The sequence below is a fragment of the Schistocerca piceifrons genome, chromosome 1 (assembly GCF_021461385.2).
Source record: "Schistocerca piceifrons isolate TAMUIC-IGC-003096 chromosome 1, iqSchPice1.1, whole genome shotgun sequence".
NCBI lineage: Eukaryota > Metazoa > Arthropoda > Insecta > Orthoptera > Acrididae > Schistocerca > Schistocerca piceifrons.
Window position 1 is genome coordinate 264563812 of NC_060138.1, and position 20912 is coordinate 264584723.

Below are 20912 nucleotides of genomic sequence, written 5' to 3' on the forward strand. Positions count from 1 at the left end.
ACATTTCAGTCAATACAAGAATAAATATAACCTACAAGAGATATGACTATATGCGGTTAAGCATCTCTGGGCTCAACTATGAATTTTGCAGTTGCTTGTTTTTGAGCACTCACCAGTGCAGCAGTCATTAAGTATGAGACTACAGATGTGGATGATCACAAAAAGTTGGTAAGAGGAAATAAATGGTAATCAAGTAATGTTCAGGCAGAACAAAAAGACTGTTGCACATTTAGTTTTCTGTCAAAGCCTTCTTAAGGAAAGAAAACCACACCTTCACTTGAGCAAGCACACCTCATGCACACATGGCTCATTCTGGCGACTTGGGGGAGGGGGGGGGGGAGGGGGCTAGCAGGTTATCAGGTTATGGGTGAGGGGAGAGAAGAGTGTTATAGGACATATGGGGTAGAAACTGTTGGGTAGATGATGTGGGGGCAATAAGTTACCACAGGTTGAGGCCGGGATAATTTTGGAAGGGGAGAATGCATTGTAAGGATAACTTCCATCTGCACAATTCAGATAAGCTGGTGGTGGAGGGGAGGATCCAGATGGTCCAGGTTGTGAAGCAGCCACTGGAATCAAGCATGTCATGTTCAGCAGCATGTTATGCCACAGGATGGTCTACAATGCTCTTGACCACAGGTGGACAGCTGGTTGGTAATCATATCAATATGAAAAGGCTGTCCAATGCTTGCAGAAAAGCTGGTATATGACATGCTCTCACAGGTAGCCCGGCCTCTGATGGGGTAGGATAAGCCTGTGACAGGACTGGAACAGGAAGTGCTGGGTGGGTGGGTTGGGCATGTCTTGCAGCTGAGGTACCCCACAGGGGCATGAGCCCTGTGGCAAGGGGCTGGGATTAGAAGTGTCATAGGAATGGACTATGATGATGTGGAGATTGGATGGGTAATGGAGTATCACTTTAAGAGGGGTGGGAAGGATCTTAGATACGAGGTCCCACATTCCAGGACATGATGTAGTCAAAGTCCTGATGAAGGATGTAGTTCCACTGTGCCAGTCTGGGGTGGTATTGGGTGACGAAAGGGGTACTCATTTGTAGCTGGTTCTGGGGGTGGTGGGAGGATTGCAGATGGGTGGAGATATGGCACAGGACCTCTGTTTATGGACTAGGTCTGGGAGACCTAGGCCTTGATGAGACCCTCAGCATACTGGGCAATTCGATGAGACCCTTGCTCTTCAAAACCTGGAGGAGCATTCCACACAGCAATTCCATAAAAGTTATCCAACCTGCTAATATCCCAGTGCCACCTTGAGGCACCGCCATCCAACCTCTATCGTATTCCTCCACCTTGTCAAACCCCCCCCCCCCCTTCCACCCCATAGCAACCAGACCCTGCCTAGTTGACCTTTCCAACGTGCCACAGCCTAAAAACTCCCTGCCAATACACCATTAAATCCATACACAAAATATACCTGGGGCACTGTTGTTACATTTCCACCAAAACACTCTGTCACACAGAAGTTCCAATCCCATCCAAGGGATTCACCTGTAGCCCTACACCCAAATGTAGTGATGTTGGACTTATTAAAGGCCTACTCTCCTTCACCCAATCTTTGAACTAGAAACACTTCTTTGCCACCAATCCCTCCATCCAAAACCAACTAATCCCAACATTGAAACCTTCCTTTCCCAGTTCACACTGCCGTCAACCCATGACCCCCCCCCCCCCCCCTCTCCCACTGACCATCTCCTGGTCACTTTCCAGGAATTCATTAGCTCAAACTTGGCCTCACTATCCTTCCCCAGGTCCATTCCTAAGACCACTAACCTTCAGTAAAAGAGAGGACAGGCATACAAAATCTCAGGACAAATCCTAATTTAATAACCCTATCAGTAGACAAAGGTTCCACCACTGCCATTCTGAATCACAGCGACTATCTACCGGAAGGCCTCTGCTGTTTATCTGGCTCTTCAATCTGTAAACTCTGCCAGAGTGATTCCCTCCCAGAAGTCCAACATAATCTCCAGCCCCTGCTGAAAGCCTTCGGCCCTTCCCAGAACCTCTCCCTGAATCCATTTCCCTCCTCATCCCAATGAAAACCTGCACACCCACCTTCTATGTGCTCCCCAAAATCCATAAACCCAACAATATTGGATGCCCCTTTGTAGCTGGTTACTGTGCCTTCAATCTAACCAATTGCTGAAAATCTAGCCTCCCAGGCCAAACATACCAACAATTTCCTCCACCGACTCTTCACCATCCTCAACCAATTACCTTCTGTATCTCTTCTCACCACTGTTGACATCACTTCCATAAACACCACCATTCCTCATGCCCATAGTCTGGCCGCTATTTAACAATACCTTTCCCAGTGTCCTTCAGGCTCCTTCCTCAAACACTCTACTAACTTTATCCCAATGTACAGCTACTTCTCCTTTGAAGGTAAGGTATACAAACAAACCTACACCAGCATGGCACTCTCCTATGCGAGCATGACACTCTCCTATGCCAACCTATTTATGGACCATCTAGAGGAAACGTTCCCAGACTCCAAAAACCCCAAACCCCTGGTCTGGTCAGGTTCACTGATAATATCTTCACGATCTTGACTCAGGGTCAAACCTCCCTTTCCACATTCCCTCACAATCTCAATACCTCCTCCCTCATCCACTTTACCTGGTCCTCCTCAATCCAGTGTGCCACATACCTGGATGTTGACCACCTCCTCTCTGATGGCTCCATCAACATTTCAATCCACATTTAAACCCATCAACCACCAACAGTACTGGCATTTCAACAGCTAACATCCCTTCTATGTCAAAAAATCCATCCCACACAGCCTGTCCACTCGAGGATAGCATATCTGCAGTGACAAGAACTCTCTTGCCCAATATGCTGAGGGTCTTACAAAGGCCCTCACAGACAGGCACTAACCCCCAAACCTAGTCCTCTAACAGATGTTCCATGCCATATTCCCACACACTGTCAATCCTCCCACCACTCCCAAGAACCAGCTAAAAATGTGTGCCCCTTTTGCCACCCAATACCACCTCAGACTGAAACAACTGAACCGCATCCTTAATAAGGGCTTTGACAGGTAATCACCATGTCCTGAAATGTGGGATCTCCTACCCAAGATCCTTCCCAGCACTCTTAAAGTGGCATTCCATCATCAATCCAATGTTCACAACATCCTAGTCCATTCCTATGCCACTCCTTATCCCAACCCCTTGCCAGAGGAATCATACCCTGTGGAAGACACAAGTGTAAGACCTGCCCAATCCACCCACCCAGTACTTCCTATTTCAGTGCTGTCAGATGCCTACCTGTGAAAGCAGCCATGTCATATACAAACTCTGCTGCAATCATTGGACAGCTTTTTATATTGGTATGACTACCAATGAGCTGCCCCCTCAATGAAGAGCCACTGCCAAACTGTAGCAGAACGTGCCGCTGAACATAACATGCTTCATTCCAATGGCTGCTTCAAAACATAGGGCTATATGGATCCTCCCCTACACCCCCAGCCTAGCTGAATTGCACAAATGGGAGTTATTCTTAAAACACATTCTCCCCTCCCAAAATTGTCTCAGCCTTAATTCATGGTAACTTACTGTCCCCCACACCCTCTACTCAACAGTTTCTGCCCCCCCCCTGTCCTATCCACATCTACCTCTATACTGTGCAAACCAGTGTAAGGTGCATTGCACATGGCACATCCCATTGTACCAGTTATTAAGGTTTCTTCCTATTACATTCACACATTGAGCAGGGGAAGAATGATTGTTTGAATGCCTCTGTGCGGGCAGAAATTATTCTAATCTTGTTCTCATGATCCCTCTGTGAGTGATATGTAGGGGATTTTAGTACATTCCTGGAGTCATCATTTAAAGCCAGCTCTTGAAACTTTGTTAATAGACTTTGTAGGGATAGTTTACGTCCATCTTCAAGAGGCTTCCAGTTCAGTTCCTACTGTATCTCTGTGAAATTCTCCCACCAATTAAACAAACATGTGACCATTTATTCTGCCCTTCTCTGTATATCCTCTGTTAGTCCTATGTGGTACAGGTCCCACACACTTGAGCAACATTCTAGGATGGGACACATGTGATCTGTAAGCAATCTCCTTTGTAGACTGATTGCACTTCCCCAGTATTCTACCAATGAAACAAAGTCTACCACCTCCTTTACCCACAGCTGAAAGTATATGATCATTCCATTTCATATCCCTAATGAATGTTGCACCCAGGCACTAGTATGAGTTGGCCAATTCTGACAGTGACTCATGGTGTTTTTTTTTTTTTTTTGTTTTTTGTTTTTTTTTTTTTTTTTTTTTTTTTTTGCACAAACTTACATTTCTGAATACTTAAAGCAAGTTGCCAATCTTTCCACTACTTTGAAATGTTTCCAAGATCTGATTGAACAGTTATCGAGCTTCTTTCAGATTGTACTCATTACTCATTATAGATAATTGTCTGTAAGATCATTAATCCACAACATGAACAGCAAGGGTCCCAGCACATTTCCTTTCTGTACACTTGAAGTTACTTGTACATCTGATGATGACTCTCCATCCAATATAACACTGTGTCCTCCCTAACAAAAGATCCTAAGCCCAGTCACAGATTTCACTTGGTACCTCATATTATTGAACTTTTGACAATAAGCATAGGTGTGGTACCTAGTCAAATGCTTTTCGGAAATTGAGAAATAATGCAGCTACCTGACAAACTTGATCCAAAGCTTTCAGTGCATCATGTGAGGAAAGTGTCAGTTGGGTTTTGCATGATCGATGTTTTCAGAATCCTTGCTGGTTGACATTGAGGACGTCATTCTGTTCAAGATATCTCATTACATTTGAGCTCAGAATATGTTCTAAGATTCTACAACAAATTGATGTCAAGGATATTGGACAGCAGTTTTGTGGATCATTTCTACTACCCTTCTTGTAGATTGGCATGATCTGTGCTTGTTTCCAAGAACTGGGCATGGCTTTTTGTTCAAGGGATCTACAATACGTTGTAGTTAGAAGAGGGGCTAACTAAACCACAAATTCTGTAAAGAATCTGACAGGGATTGGTTTGGGCCCTGGAACTTTGTTCAGTTTTAATGATTTCAGCTGTTTCTCAACACCACTGAGACTAATACACGGTGATTACAATTAAAGTTAAACTTTTAAAACACTGTAGAAATAACATCACTGGTCAGAATAACATCAATTGCAATGGAATATTATTGGAGAAGGGGGAAAATGTATGACAGAAGAAAAAAATAGTGTGAAATTTGACCAATAGATAGCGCTTTATATGTCAGAATACGTAAATGAAAACACGTGTCATGTGCATGACTCACTGAAGTTGGTATAAACACGCCAAGTACACAGCTTTTCCTCCTTTCCCATCTGCGATGTTTTTCATAACTGTCTCAATGTAGGACCATGCTCTGCTTGTAAAACTGTTGTACGAGAATGATGACTGTACACATGTCACTCTGCAGGAGTTCCAGACACAGAAGTGTCTGAAAAAGGCGTTCGTCTGATGATTGCTGTGGGTATAAAGAAAATGACTCGAAAATTTGAAAAGACGAGTTCTTTTGGTGTGCAACCTGGAAGAGGGATGAAACGAACTGATTTGACATCAGTGGAAGCAGTGGCCACAGCAGTGCAGGAGGAGATGAGTGGTGGTGTGAAAACGTCTAGTGCATGGACAACTGCTTGAACATTGGACATACCCCTGAGCATGGTGCGTAAAATCCTATGAAACATTCTTCTCTGCTATACATTCAAAATTAGCCATGTGCACAAGTTGTTTCCTGTTGACCTGGCAGCAAGTGAGACCTGTGCTTTAGGATTTCTTGCTCACGTGGAATTGGACAATGACTGGATGTGGAAAATTTTGTGGATAGACAAAGCCGACTTCCATCTGACAGTATATATCAATACACAGAATTGTCGAATATGGGCAATGGAAGATCCATACGCAAATCAACCAGTACCACTTCACCCTGAAAAGGTCACTGTGTTGTGCGGGTTTATGGCATAATTTATCAAAGAGCCATATTTTTTTTGAAAAGACAGGTGATTATGGTCCTGTTGCCTGTACCGTCACTGGTAAGTGCTATGAGTGTCTTTTGTGCAACCACCTCCAACAGCATGGATGTGTGGATGGGATCTTTTTTATGCAATATGGCACACCTCCGCACATTGCAAATCCAGTTAAGCAGCTGCTAAAGTGCCTTTTTGGAAATACCAGGATTATCAGCCACCATTTCCCTACAGCCTGGCTCTCCTGACCACCTGATCTTAATCCATGTGACTACTGGCTATGGGGCTATCTGAAAGATGTTGTGTTCAGTGTTCAGACTGCAAACTTAGCTGTATTGAAGGCATGCATTGCGCACCAATTTCTGAACATGACCCCAGAAACACTTCGATCAGTTGTGGAACATGCTGTTTCTTGATTTCAACTTGTTGCAGAAAATAGTGGACAGCATACTGAACATGTTTTGTGGCAGTCACACGGTAATTAATAGTTTGATTTGATTTTGATTGATGCTTTTATGCAGTTTTTGGCCTCAGGACAATTAAAAACCAATGTGATTTATGCTTTTTATGCGGTTTTTGGCCTCAGACCAATTAAAAACCAATGTAACTGATGCTTTTTATGCTGTTTTTGGCCTCAGAACAATTAAAAACTGATTTTTCCCATCCAATGTGATATGACTTTGCCGTGGTGGATGGGCTTACATAACTAATAGTATCACACCTGTACATCCATGCACACTGAGTAGTACAGTTCGTTTAACATCAAATGTACGCCTTAGGCATTTTTGTACAATTAATTTGTCATTTGTAGTTGACTACTATTAAATTATTATGCTTACAGCACCATCTATTTCTACATTTTGTAACTATATATTTTCTTCTGCCATACTTTTTCCCCCTTCTCTGATAATATTCCATTGCAGTTTGATATCATTCTGATTGTTATAACCTTTAATCACCAATAATTGTGTGGATATTCAAACACACTCACTTAGAAACAATAGCTCGTTACATGATAACAACTCAGTATCTCTTATTCGACTGCCGTGCCGTGACATGCGGCTGGCGCCGTTCGTAGCTAGGTGGCGCTCCCACGCTCAGTTGAGTTGCGGAGCGCCTCTATCGCCATTTGCGCGTACTGTCGTGGCGGCACTGTTAAATGTCATGGCCTGTCACAATACTTTTCCCCCCTTGAAAAAAAAAAAAACACTCACTTCCTTGGAGACATGGACAGTGCGGAGACATCCATGGCCTCTTGTGAGGCCCCGAGAAGATCCCGCGGAGAGACACAAAAGTATGGTCAAAAATGTCTAGGACAGAAGCTCGTGCGTGGAACGTGCCTCCTGGACGAGATGATGGGTGAAAACTTCGGAGCAGCATCCATAGGTGTCGTGGACCTGGGGGCGTACTCCAGCGAGAGGGGTCCCGGAGAAGGCGGCGTCGCGACTGAGGCCGGTTCCGGCGTACTCGTAAGCGGTAGCGACGTTGGCTGCATCAACATGTGCAGTAGATCGGCAGCAGCAACAGGACTGGCTTCTCGGGCTGGTGGAGGCGAAGAAAGGGGCGGTGGCACCGGCATGGTCACCACTCGTGGGCGCATCTGGTCGTAATGGCGAACAACCATGCCGTCGTCCGTACGTATTTCACACAGCCGGCGGCCGTGAAGAGCCTTGACCACCCCTGGAATCCATTTAGGGCAAGATCCATACCCTCGTGCCCACACGTCGGCACCCACTGAGTATTTTCCCGCACTAGGGGACACAGCACAAGGCCTGACAGGGTGAAGCAGGTGCAGTAGAGTGCGTGGTTGGCGGCCATGCAAGAGTTCAGCAGGGCTGCGATCACCCAGAGGCGTGAAGCGATAAGAACTCAGAAATTGCAGCAGAGTGTCATCTGTGGAAAAATCACTAAGGAATTTTTTTCATCTGGCTTTTGAAAGTGCGGACAAGGCACTCGACCTCCCCAATCGATTGCGGATGGAAGGGCGGCGCTGTAACATGATGAATCCCTTGTCCAGTACTAAAATCATGGAAGGCCTGCGAAGAGAATTGAGGGCCATTGTCCGTGACGATCGTGGATGGAAGACCTTCTAGCGCAAAGATTTTGGACAAAGCCAGCGTCGTCGCCGCAGTGGTGGGTGACGGACATCGAACAACAAATGGAAACTTCAAGAAGGCGTCAATCAACAGTAGCCAATAAGTACCGAGGAAGGGGCCAGCAAAGTCAGCGTGCACCCGTTCTCATGGCTGCACTGGATCAGGCCACGGAGAAGGCATAGTACGAGGTGCAGCCAGTTGTTGAGCACACTGACCACACGCAGCAACCATGTGGGCGATGTCCGAATCAATACCGGGCCAATAATTGTGCCTGCGGGCCAGGGATTTAGTCTGAGAAATACCCCAATGGCCTTCATGCAACAGTTTGAGAACATCTTTGCGAAGAGAGGCTGGCACCACGACCCGTGGAGATGCGCCATCCGTAGGCAGAAGAACAACACCATCATGAACAGACAGACGAAGGCGCAAGGCATGGTAGTTGCGAAGGGGATCCAATGCCCGGCCCTTGGTCCTGTCCGGCCAAACCCGTTGAACAAAACCGATCACCTGACGCAGGACCGGGTCCCGTGCAGTAGCCGATGCGACCTGCGAACCTGTAAGTGAAAAACCCTCGACCACACGACGTTCTTCCTCATCAATGTGGAAACAGAGTAGTTCATCACGATCGAAAACCGGGCAGGGGCCCATCGGCAATCGCGACAATGCATCAGCGTTGGCGTGCTGGGCCATGGGGCGATAGTGAATCTCATAGTGAAAATGAGACAAGTATAAGGCCCAACGTTGCAGGCGGTGAGCTGCCTTATCCAGAAGCAACGCCGATGGGCTGAACAGAGAGACCAGCGGCTTGTGGTCGGTGATGAGGTGACACTTAGAACCATACAAAAAAACGCTGAACTTTTTTAGAGCATAAATGATAGCGAGCGCCTCCTTTTCGATTTGAGAGTAACGCCGTTGTGCATCGTTGAGGGTCTTGGAAGCATAGGCGATGGGTCGTTCTGACCCATCCTCATACCGATGGGCGAGAACAGCCCCTAGGCCATACTGTGACGCGTCAGTCGCCAGAACCAAGTGCTGACCCGGACGGAATGTGGCAAGACAAGGCGCCGACTGCAAATGAGCCTTCAGGCGGACAAAAGCCTGGTCACACTCATCGGACCAACAGAAAGGGACGTTTTTGCATAACAGTTGATGCAGAGGATGAGCTACCGCCACGGCGGATGGAATGAATTTGTGATAATAAGCAATCTTGCCTAGAAACGCCTGAAGTTCTTTGACCGTAGACGGCCGGGGTAGAGCGTTAATGGCCGCAACGTGCTGACGTAGAGGACGTATACCCTCACGTGACAAGTGGAAACCAAGATACACAATGGAGGGTTGGAAGAACTGTGACTTGTCCAGATTGCACCTCAACCCAGCCAAATGCAAAACCCGAAACAGTGAACGCAAATTGCAAAGGTGCTCCTCAGTGGAGGCCCCCGTGACAACAATGTCATCCAGATAGCTTATGCAGCCGGGAACAGAAGCCATGAGCTGTTCCAAAAACCGCTGAAAAATATCCGGCGTGCTAGCGATGCCAAATGGAAACCGCTGGTACTGATACAACCCACAAGGAGTGTTGATGACGAGAAATTCCTTGGAAGAAGCATCCAATGGCAACTGATGGTACGCCTCCGATAAGTCAAGTTTGGAAAAGAACTGGCCCCCAGCGAGCTTGGTAAATAACTCCTCAGGACGGGGAAGAGGATAAGTGTCAATGAGGCTCTGAGCGTTGACAGTGGCTTTGAAATCACCACACAATCGCAGACTACCGTTTGGTTTAGAAACCACCACGACTGGCGATGCCCATTCGCTGGAGGTAACAGGAAGGAGAATCCCTGAAGCTGTTAACCTGTCTATCTCAGCCTTGACAGGTGCACGCAACGCCACCAGAAAAGGGCGTGCCCGGAAAAACTTAGGGCGAGGTGTAGGTTTAAGAGTAATGTGGGCTTCAAAATCCTTGGCACGACCCAGACCAGCAGAGAACACGGACGAAAATTCAGAACACAATCCATTCAGCTGTTGATACGGAATATCCTAAGATATGAGGTGCACATCATCATCAATGGAGAACCCGAACAACTGGAAAGCATCATAACCGAACAGGTTTTCAGTGCCCGCATGATCCACCACATAAAACGTGAGGGGCCTAACAACAGACTTGTAGGCAGTGGAAGCATCAAATTGGTCAATGATAGGAATTTTCTGTTTATTATAAGTTCTCAGATTTTGCGTAACTGGAGACAAGGGAGAGGAGCCCAACTCCAAATACATGCGAGAATTAATGAGAGTTACTGCAGAGCCTGTGTCCACTTGCATGCGAATGTCTTTATCCAGAACAGGAACAGTAACAAACAACTTATTTGTTTGAGAAAGCACACAGTTAACATCCATGTCCGATGCCTCGTCCTTGTCGACAGGAACTTTAGGGGACTGACACACAGAAGCAATGTGGCCTTTTTTCCTACATGAATTACACGTGGCCCAACATTTTGGACACGTGGCCCTGTCATGCTGTACGAAACAACGTGGACAAGAAGGAAGTGCGGAACGAACCTGCTTCTGTGGTTGCTGTTTTCGCTGCGAGTGTTGCGGCCCAACGCGACGTTGTTTACGTGAGTGAACCACTGCCACATCTTCATTCTCCTGTGAAACAGGCAAATTGTCCATGTCGAAAGTTGACTGTACAGCGCCTACATCACACCACGCGTCTATTTGCGCGCCAGCAGCGAGAGACACTTCAAAGGATTGAGCGATGCTTAGAACTTCCGACAACGATGGGTTTGGCAGTTTTAGGGCACGTTGCTGAACTTCTTTATCAGGAGTAAGCCGTAGAATAGCATCCCTAACCTTTGCATCAGCAGAAGACTCATGATGAGTGCCCGTGACAAACTGACATTTCCTACTCAGACCGTGTAGTTCCGCCGCCCAAGCCCGGTAAGATTGATGGGGCTGTTTACAACACTGGTAGAACGCCACGCAGGCGGCAATGACGTGGGTGTTTTTTTGGTAATAGTTACACAATAAGTCACACATTTCTTGGAAGGACAGAGAGGCAGGTTCCCGCAGAGGGGCTAACTGAGATAGCAGCTGATAGATCCGTGGGGAAATCCAAGATAGAAATAACGACTTACACATAGGAGCGTCAACAACGCCGAAAGCCAAGAAGTGTTGCCGCAAACGCTTCTCATTATCCTCCCAATCTTCAGCGGCCTCGTCATAAGGAGGGAATGGAGGCGGAGAAGAGGAAGACAGACGATGAGTAAGCGACGTCGACAACGCCTGAATAGCAGCCGTCAGCTGTGTTTGTTGTTCAATGAGCGCTTGCATAAGCTGTTCCATGTCTGCCCTGTCACGAACACACAAATCCACAACGCAGTGAAAATATCCCATCCTCGTCGCCAAAAAGTGTTATAACCTTTAATCATCAATAATTGCGTGGATATTCAAACACACTCACTTAGAAACAATAGCTCGTTACATGATAACAACTCAGTATCTCTTATTCGACTGCCGTGCCGTGACATGCGGCTGGCGCCGTTCATAGCTAGGTGGCACTCCCGCGCTCAGCCGAGTTGCAGAGCGAGCGCCTCTATCGCCGTTTGCGAGTACTGTCGTGGCGGCACTGTTAAATGTCGTGGCACTGTCACAACACTGATCAGTGGTGTTATTTCTACAGCAGTTTGAAAGCTTAACTTTAATTATAATCACCCTGTATTTACTTCATTAATCTTTTCAGTGGTATGACGATTAAATTGGGATAATTCTCCTGTGCTTTCATTTGTTAAGGAACATCTGAAAACAGAGTTAAGCATTACAGCTTTTGCTTTGCTATCCTCAGTTTCAGTTCCTGTCTCATTCACAAGGGATTGAACACTAAATTTGGTGACACTAACAGCCTTTACATACGACCAGAATTTCTTTGGGTTCTGTGAAAGATCATTTGACAATATTCTGCTAAAGTAGTCATTTGTGTAACAGTGTTTTTGTTGAGGCGTTATTGCAGCATCTACACAGAACAACTAATTTTTACGCTAAATCCTTCCTGCTACTTTGTTGTTCATACAGTGTCATTATTAAGACAAAAATTTGAATCACCAGGAAGCGTGCTTTGTAGGAGTTTCTTCCCTGAAGAACTGATACATAGGTTACTATCAACAGTGTGGCTTGCTTTGTTTGTGAACTGGTTACCACGGAATTTCCTTTTATTGAATTTATTGATGCATGGCATAATTCATTTTTATTGCACACTAAAGGATATGTACTTCCACAAATATGTGTAGCACTTGGGCAACAAACATTCAGTGATATGTGAACAAACTGCTTCAGTGAAATAAAAGTAAACACTAGCAAAGATAATCATTTACAGACACTAGAAACGTGCACTGTTAACAACATATATAATGTATCATATGTATAATCGCTGGAAACAGAAAGTTCAGAGTTCTTTTTGAAATAAAACTGGTTTCTGTAACAGAATAAAGGGGGCGTGGCAGCAAACATAACTGTAACTTTAAAATTTGGTATATATATAGGTCATTTTTCATTTGAAATCCTATAGTGTATATATCAACATAATCAGGAAAGACTATAGAATTTAATAAAGTCATAAAAATTTCGATTTTTTCACCATTTATAAGTACCCTGTATTCTTAACAGATATACAAGATGCTTGGCTACACGATATGGCGGATCGCCGATATTGTTCATTATAAGGCAGAAAGGAACCCATTTCTTGTGTACTTTCAGAAGACCATATACCATAGGGGGGACAGCACTACATGTGTTAAGACTCTTGTTAGTGTCCTGCGACAAACCACTTTTCTTCAGGAGGCTGTTGGTCTTTCTCTCAACACTTTTAGTGGGGTCAGCATCGATCTTGCGATACACTGAGTCAGATAATAAACATTGCATCTTTTGTACATAATCCTGTTTGTTTCACTATCAATACTTCTGACTTTGGTCATTGGTGGCGCTAGTGCTCAGTGTGTGTGTGTGTGTGTGTGTGTGTGTGTGTGTGTGTGTGTGTGTGTTATCTTTCTTGAATTACGCCAATAACTGAGGTTTTAAATTTGCTAGTACATTGCCTGTTCATTGCAGTTTGTGCCTTGAAAATGGCAGGGTGTACTCCCACCAAAATATTCCATTTCTTTACTTGGGTACTTCTTCCTTTGGCAGCCATGGTAAGTTTCTGTCTCATTTTGGCTCCTACTAGGTAATGATCAGAATCAGAACAGCTCCTCAGAAACTGCACAAATTTTCCATATTGGATGCCCACCTCTTTGATGTCAATATATGGTCTACTTGGTTTGCTTCATTTGTTCCTCATATTTTCCATGTCCATTTGTAGATACTTTTTGTTGGAAAACAAGTGCTTACTGCCTTCAACTTGTTTGCAGAAGCAAACTGTGCAACCCTCATACCACTATTATTAGTTTCATCATGCAGGCTTTCTTTACCAAACACACTTCTGAATGCCTCTTCCTTTCCCAGTTTTGCATTATAGTCACCAATAACTATTTTCAAATCGTATCTGGGTATTCTGTCACAAACCTCCTGTCGTTAATCATAGAGGTTGTCCACAGTATCTTCATCTAATTCTTCCATAGGTGCATGTACATTCACAAGGTCACATTGTGAAATTTGCCTTTCGTATGCAGAGTACATATTCTTGCATTATGTGGGATGAAAGCAATAACAGATCTACACACATCCTTGGAGACTATAAACCTGACTCCATACTCCCCTTGTCTTTCGTCTTTTCCCGAGAAGTATAGGGAGAATTTCTGCTTACAAATCTCTCCTCTTCTGTTCCACCTGATTTCTGCAGGTAATGCATAACCACTCCATACTTCAGCACCTTCTCTACAACACTATTCATTGGTCCTGTTTGCAATGACGTAGGCACATTGCATGTTCCTAATTTAAGCATCAATACATCTATATTCCTGTCTTAGCACAGTTTATCTCCATAGAGGAGTCCAGCATTCCTTGATGAGTTATTCACAATAATAGATTTTTTACAAGGCAGGAGTATCAACTCTGCACTTAACCCCCGATCTGGAGGACTAGGCTTTCATGTCGGGGTTAACTCCCCTAGAGTCGTCAATGACCTAGCCTTTAGAGTCCCCCCTACCCTATGGTGTGAGACACATTTTGTTTGGCATCTCAGTTGAAACCACTCTGGCTTGGGTGACCCTGCCAGTAGCTATGCTACTAAAGGTGCCTACGATACGGTGGTATCCGCTGGAAGGGCTGGTAGATGCCATCATGATGAGAAAAAACAAACTGCATGTAAGGGAGAACACAGCCCCAAGTAAAGGTGCATAATTACATTGATCCACTGTGCCTTCCAGAATGTTGAAATTATCAAGGGAATGCCATTAAAACATTCCCCAGACCATTACACTTCATTGACTGTCGCAGAATGTTTGCTTCCAGACAATTCTCACCATACATGCCAATATCCATCAGTCGGATAGAGCATAAAATGTGTATCATCTGAGAAGTCCATCTGTCACCACTCAGTGGATATCCGGTTGTGATACTGGTGCACAAATCCCAGCCTTCGTCACCAACGAACAGCAGATAGCATGGTTGCATGAACCAGATGCCTGCTGTGGACACCCATAAACTGCAACATTAGATGAACTATTATTGAGGTGACACAGCTGGTAGCTCCTTGGTTTATCTGGACTGTCAGTTGTGTAACAGCTGCAAATCTATCCATCTGTACGTGTCTCCACAGTCATTTTTTACCCCTGTCATTTATGACACATGATGCACCACAGCATTGGTTTTGGATAGCACCATTCATGCACACCGTACCTTGACTATGGCAGCATGTGAACAGTTTCCAAACATAGCAATTTCAGAAATCCTTCTAGCTTTGGTCCTAAAGCCAATGACTTTGTCCTTTTGGACATCATATAAATTGCTTCATTTCTGCATTACAACAACTGCACTGTTTTCCAAGCTCCCCAGGTAAATCACTTCATTTCTGCATTATGATGACAGCATTGTTTTCCATGCTCCACCTCCCCCCCCCCCCCTCCTCCTCACCGACACATATTACAAACCACCACTGCTAGTGCTGCTGCCTGCCATTTGTGAGTGGTTATTTTGCACTGACATCAAACATAGGTGGTGATCACATTAATGTGAGTGGACCATGTATAGATCAATATAATAATTTAGCTTATATACTACTTCACAGTTTAACTATATTTTGAATAGGGCTCTAGACATAAAAAAGAAGGGCAAGTCTGAAAAGAGTTGGTGATAGAAACTGGTGCCAATAGAAATTATAGTCCTGGCATGTGGAAACAGCAACTGTTGGTAGGATTATGCTTGAGTAAGTTTTCAGTGCATGTCAAAACACAGCTTAGGTATTACTATCAGTATTCTGACAACAGCCATGATTAAAGCTAAGAAACATATACCAAAGTACGTAACTACCATTCTCTTTTCTGTTATATTTTTCTTCAGTTCATTTTGTGTGTTCCTGCTTATTTGTAATGCATCTAGATATCCTCCAACTAAAGGAACATGTGGTTCTTTTTCAAGTACAGAATTTATTGCTGCTTCTGACATGCTCTTCCATTCAGATTCATTTTTAAAGTTGAAGTTACAATGTTCTACTGCATCAGATTCCTGAAAAAAATAAACAAAAATTGTTTGTTTGGAGAAGCTATAAACTTATAGTGCAGAACTGTTTCAATACCCAACTTATATTTTAAGTAATCTAACAGAAGACCTGCATCTCTCTTCTACATACTTGTGCAAGCAGACTATGTTTGTATTTTATCAGACCATGTACATAAACAGAATACTGAAATTTCTCATTGCTTTGAAGCAGTATTTAAGTTAGAACATAAAAAACTTCTTCATAATGGAACAAAATCATCATATATCACATTTTATTAGCATAACTAGCCACAACCAATGCTATGGACATTTCTTTATTCATTTATTTCTACAAAATAGAAAAACTAATTTAAATGATAATATACCACCTTAGAGTACACACTTTCATTTACATTTGTTGTGGGTCTGTTATGCGTAAAGAATTGTTTTAAAGACTGTTCTCTTCTGGTGCGGAAGTCTGACTGGAAAAAATAACAATCTTGGCTGAGGTGGGTGGTAAAACATGGAAGAGACATTGAGAGGATAGTGAGGAGTATAGCAGCAGAGTTGATTAGAAACAGTTGAGCATTTAACTGACAAAGAAACAGCGAGGCAAAGGAGCCAGTAAGCAACAGCTAGATGAAACATTTAGAAAACCATAATGACCCCACCCATCACAAACCCCAAAACAACCTGTTCCACCTTCTGAAATGCAGCACTGAAACTGTTCGTCCAGCGAGCACCATGTACCGGCAAAGGTAGGGGGGCGATGTGTGTGTGTGTGTGTGTGTGTGTGTGTGTGTGTGTGTGTGTGTTTAGGAAGGATTACATTGAAAGCTAGCAAGTTCTCTTTCTTCTGTATGTGTCCATCAACAACTCAAACCTTCTGCCTCTTGGTCTCCTTTGACTCAAAAATATATACATATACAAGGGACATGGAGAAGGGGCATAGGAAATAAGATGTGAAAATGAATATTTGAGTGACCTAGCATTTAGCAGAAAAGTGCTTGGGGACGTGTACTGCTGGTTTTGGGACCTGTAGAGTGGAAGAGTGTATATAGGAGAAGAGAGAGTAGAAGTAGATGAACAACAGAAATGAACAGAGATTGGCACCATGAAAAATGTGGAGAGAGGAAGGGAGACTACAAATAGTTATTGAAGTCACTCATTTTGTACTGGGAACTGTGCTTGACTATTTGGTGGTCTATTTAATTATTTAATTTGCCAGTAACCATGCAAAAAGCTGGAGATTGATTTCTGTTTTTCTCCACATAGAGCACTGTGCAAATAGCAAACAGAAATGCCAGCCAAGAGATACAACAGGTAGAAATACACATAATTTACATTTTGTTGTGCACTGTGGAAAGAAACGTTGACAAAGATGGACTGAATACAGATAGTCATCACAAATGAGATTTTCACAGTAATTAATGTTAAACATATGCTGTTAATATGTATCATGAGTGGTTTGGAGAAATAGCTGATACTATGAATATTTTTGAATCTTGTATAGGTGAACATTATCTCAGCTGTTAAACTAAATAAATTTAATTTGATTTTGTATACAATTTATATTTCAGGCTAAAATGTATAAAAAAAATTAATTAGTTAAAATCGATATGTGCTGGCCCTGTATGTGCAGTTGTAATTGCTCTTCTTTTAGAAATATTTGAAATTACAAAATATCTGGCATACTTAAAATTTCTATTATTAATTTGCACAGTCTGATGATATTTATTAAATTTATTTCTGGATTCATTTACAAAATTATGATATAACTTGGTGATGATTCTTCTTTTCTCAAGAAAGTTTGTACACTCTTTTGTTTTGTAAACTCTCTGGAACATTGTTAGCACCGCAGAATGTGTAGAGTAGTGGGCATGCCTCTGATGGAATTGGACGTCTTTTTAATTTTGGCAATAACAACATAACTGCTGGTTTTATGTAAATGGAGACTGTAAAGTCATTGTGATACAGAAGAATGTGACGTATTAAAAGAAAAACAGTGCAATCAAAAATCATGCAACAGGCATTCTTAATCTTTATCTAGCCATCTGGAACCCACGAAGTTAAAAAACAGCCTCAAGAATATACCCCTGCACAAACTGCAGCCAACAATGAGAAAATGAAGATAAGTAAAAAAATGTATTTTGTACATCTTTCTCCTCTCAAAGCGTTTGAAACAAAGTAATTAAGCTTTTTGAAGAGATTGAAAAATTTAATGGTGATATGTGGGAGGGTACGATTACAATTGTGGGCATCATCTGGGATCAGCTGACTGATAATGAAGTTTTATCTGTTGCAGAAGAAGAAAGGACAGTGATTTGTGTCATTTGCAGTATTTATATACAGGTTGGGGAAAAAATTTATCGTGAAATTTTAGCCCTGGATAGCTGATGCTAGTAGGAACCAAAATTACTAATGTTGTGTACGTCAGCAAGACAGAATTTTGAAACTATGGAAACATGGCGCCATGCCATATGCTCTGGACAACGTATGACTGTGAATGCTTTGCCTGCCGGGGATTGCGATGTATCCAAGGCAGCCCACGTGCTCGGTGGTAGCACACCAGCCTTCCACTCTGGGGGCCTAGGGGCGAATCTGCCAGGGTCCTTAACAGATTAATTTTGGTTCCTACTGGCATCAGCTATCCAGGGTTAAAATTTCATGATACAATTTTTCTCCACCCTGTATATACGGATTCCCGACCACGTGAAGAAAGAAGACAGAGAGCTGCTCAACAAAGTCATATCAACAGTGGTGAGATACTATCAACAATGACCTACTGGATGAAATGAAAGAGGACTTTACAACTACAATGAGGGACTTCAAAAAGAAAATATAAGTACAAACTATTTGTGAAATTATTATTTTTTTTTTTTTGTGGACTCTTGTGATTGCAAGGAAAATTAATAGAGATGAGGGTAGTAGCGATGTAGATGTGAAAGCTGTAGGACACAGCCATGACATGCTTGAACCAACTGAAACTGTAGTCAGAAAAGAAACAGTAAAAACTGATTTTTTGCAGTTGATTTTGGAAAAATTAGTAAAGTTAATGAGCAGTTAACTGGAAGGATGGACAATGATAGCAAATTTACTTCATTACAAGGGCAATTAAAGGACCTAAAAACTGAAAACAACAGAAAAATGGACAGGGTACAATACCAAATAGAAAAACTTAACAATCAGATTTTGGAGCTAAAAAATGGGTTGCCAGAGGGATTAAGAAGTGTGAATGAAAAAAATCAATGTCTTAAAATATAAATTGATTGTTTTGGAAAATGAGTTAGTTGCCCAATCTGCAAAACAAACAAAGAATGGTGATGACATCAGAGTTGAACAGAAGGTTGTATCAGAAAAAATGGAACATAACTTTAGTAGTTTAGATCAAAAAATTTTAAATGTTGAAAACAGTATGCCAATTAATGTAAATGTTTTAGATCAAAAATCTCAGTAGTTCAGGAAAATTGCATTCACAACAATCTATTCAAACAATGGTATTGTGTGGCCCAGCATTCCAATCAAAAGTTTTCCATCAGATAATTTACATCCAGTGGATTTTCTACGCCATTATAAGGATGGTTTTGTGTCAGGCATGCGTGACAATTAAAAAATTAGATTTGTTAAAATATGTCTTGAAGGCAAAGCTCTGTCTTGAGTAAATCTAAATTTAAGTCAGTGGGAGACATATCAAAGTTACGAAAAAAGTTTTTAAAACCAATTTTGGTCAGGAGCTGAACAAGGGAGAATTAAAAGTGAAATTCTGAATGATCCAAACCATGGGAATAGGGACGGTACCCTGAAAGACTTCTGTAAGAATCAACTTAAGAAATTAGCACATCTTGACAGGCCATGACAAAATGACTTTGATTGATACACTCAAATAGAGATTACCAGAGGGCTGCAGTGGGATTTAGTACGCGGACCTGATGATTGTCTTGAACAATTTTTACAATATGTTGACAGGCTGAATAGGGCTGCATAAAGAAACATGTACCATACCAATCATAATGATATAGATTACAATGGAAACAACTACAGAAACAGAGATGGGGGTAACTTCAATCACAGTCAAAATGGTAACAGAGACAGAAATTTTGAACATCAGTAGAATAGGAACAATGGGTATAACTATGGGCAATATAATAGGAAAAACAATCATAGAGGCAACTATTCAGAAAACGGTAGTCCACCTCAACCAAGATCCACAGTTTTTGGGCGAGGAAACACAATAAGTGCAGGACCCCCCAATTTACACTTACAATTAGAGAATAATAACAGCATTAATAATGTGGCACAGGTATCTGAAGTTCAACAGAAGCAACATCGGATTTCTCTTTTATGTTTTGATCAAAAGTTTTGGAATACTATTTTTAATTATAATGATGTAGGTAATAATCACAAACCAGAATGTGAGACTAATGAGAATTTTGATGTTGTGTGCACTAATGATTTCTTCTCTTGGTCAGAAAACAGTGTTATTGGTGTATGTAAAACAGGTGATGACTGTAGTGGATCTGAAGTAAGTGGTATTTTTGATGTCGATGTGAATGAGAGCTGTGTAGTAACTGAAGTTGGGAAGTATGAGACTGGTAGCTTATTGCAAATGAATGTAGGTGAGGTGTGTGACTTTGATGGTGATGAGACTTGTGTTGTTAATGATGTTTTTGATGAAGTAATTTTGGAAGAATATGATGATAATAATGATGATGATGAATATCAAGTATTTGTGGAGTTTAAGAATAATGAAGTTTCAGAGTTATTTGCGAATACAGATACGATGACTGATGTATGTGATGACGTAAGTGAAGGTATGGAATACCAAATAGTTAGCTGTGGTTAGTCAAAATTTGTATCCAAATTGGTGGAATGAAGTGAAAGAGGATCTAAGTAGGAAGTGTAGTTTTGATAGTAATATATTTTGTGTTCCTTCTGTAATAAGTGATGTTACTCATGCTATGGAATCCATTCATTGTGTTCAATCTTAAAAGTTCATAAAACCCTGCAAAAACAGTGTGGATGTAGCATTTGATGAAATAGAAAGTGATCTTATACATGAAGTGTCTAATAACAGAGATGATGATTCAGATTCTGTATGTCCTTACATTAAGATTAAGATTGATCAGTGGAAAGGGAAATGTTTGATTGATACAGGTAGTCCAATTTGTCGTATATCTGGACAATTTAGAG

At 42.4% G+C, this 20912-nt stretch overlaps 1 protein-coding gene across 3 annotated transcripts in view; it reads right to left on the bottom strand.

Moving 5' to 3' along the window:
• Nucleotides 1-20912, bottom strand: part of LOC124787242 (centrosomal protein of 76 kDa-like) — a 134212-nt gene that overhangs the window by 5703 nt on the left and 107597 nt on the right. For all 3 annotated transcript variants that reach the window (XR_007015969.1, XM_047254325.1, XM_047254324.1), the window contains one exon: nucleotides 15555-15749. Coding sequence is in view for 2 of the 3 variants with exons in the window: in XM_047254325.1 (XP_047110281.1) it covers nucleotides 15555-15749 (195 nt within the window). In the remaining variant the exon portion in view is untranslated. The remainder of the gene's footprint in view (nucleotides 1-15554; nucleotides 15750-20912) is intronic.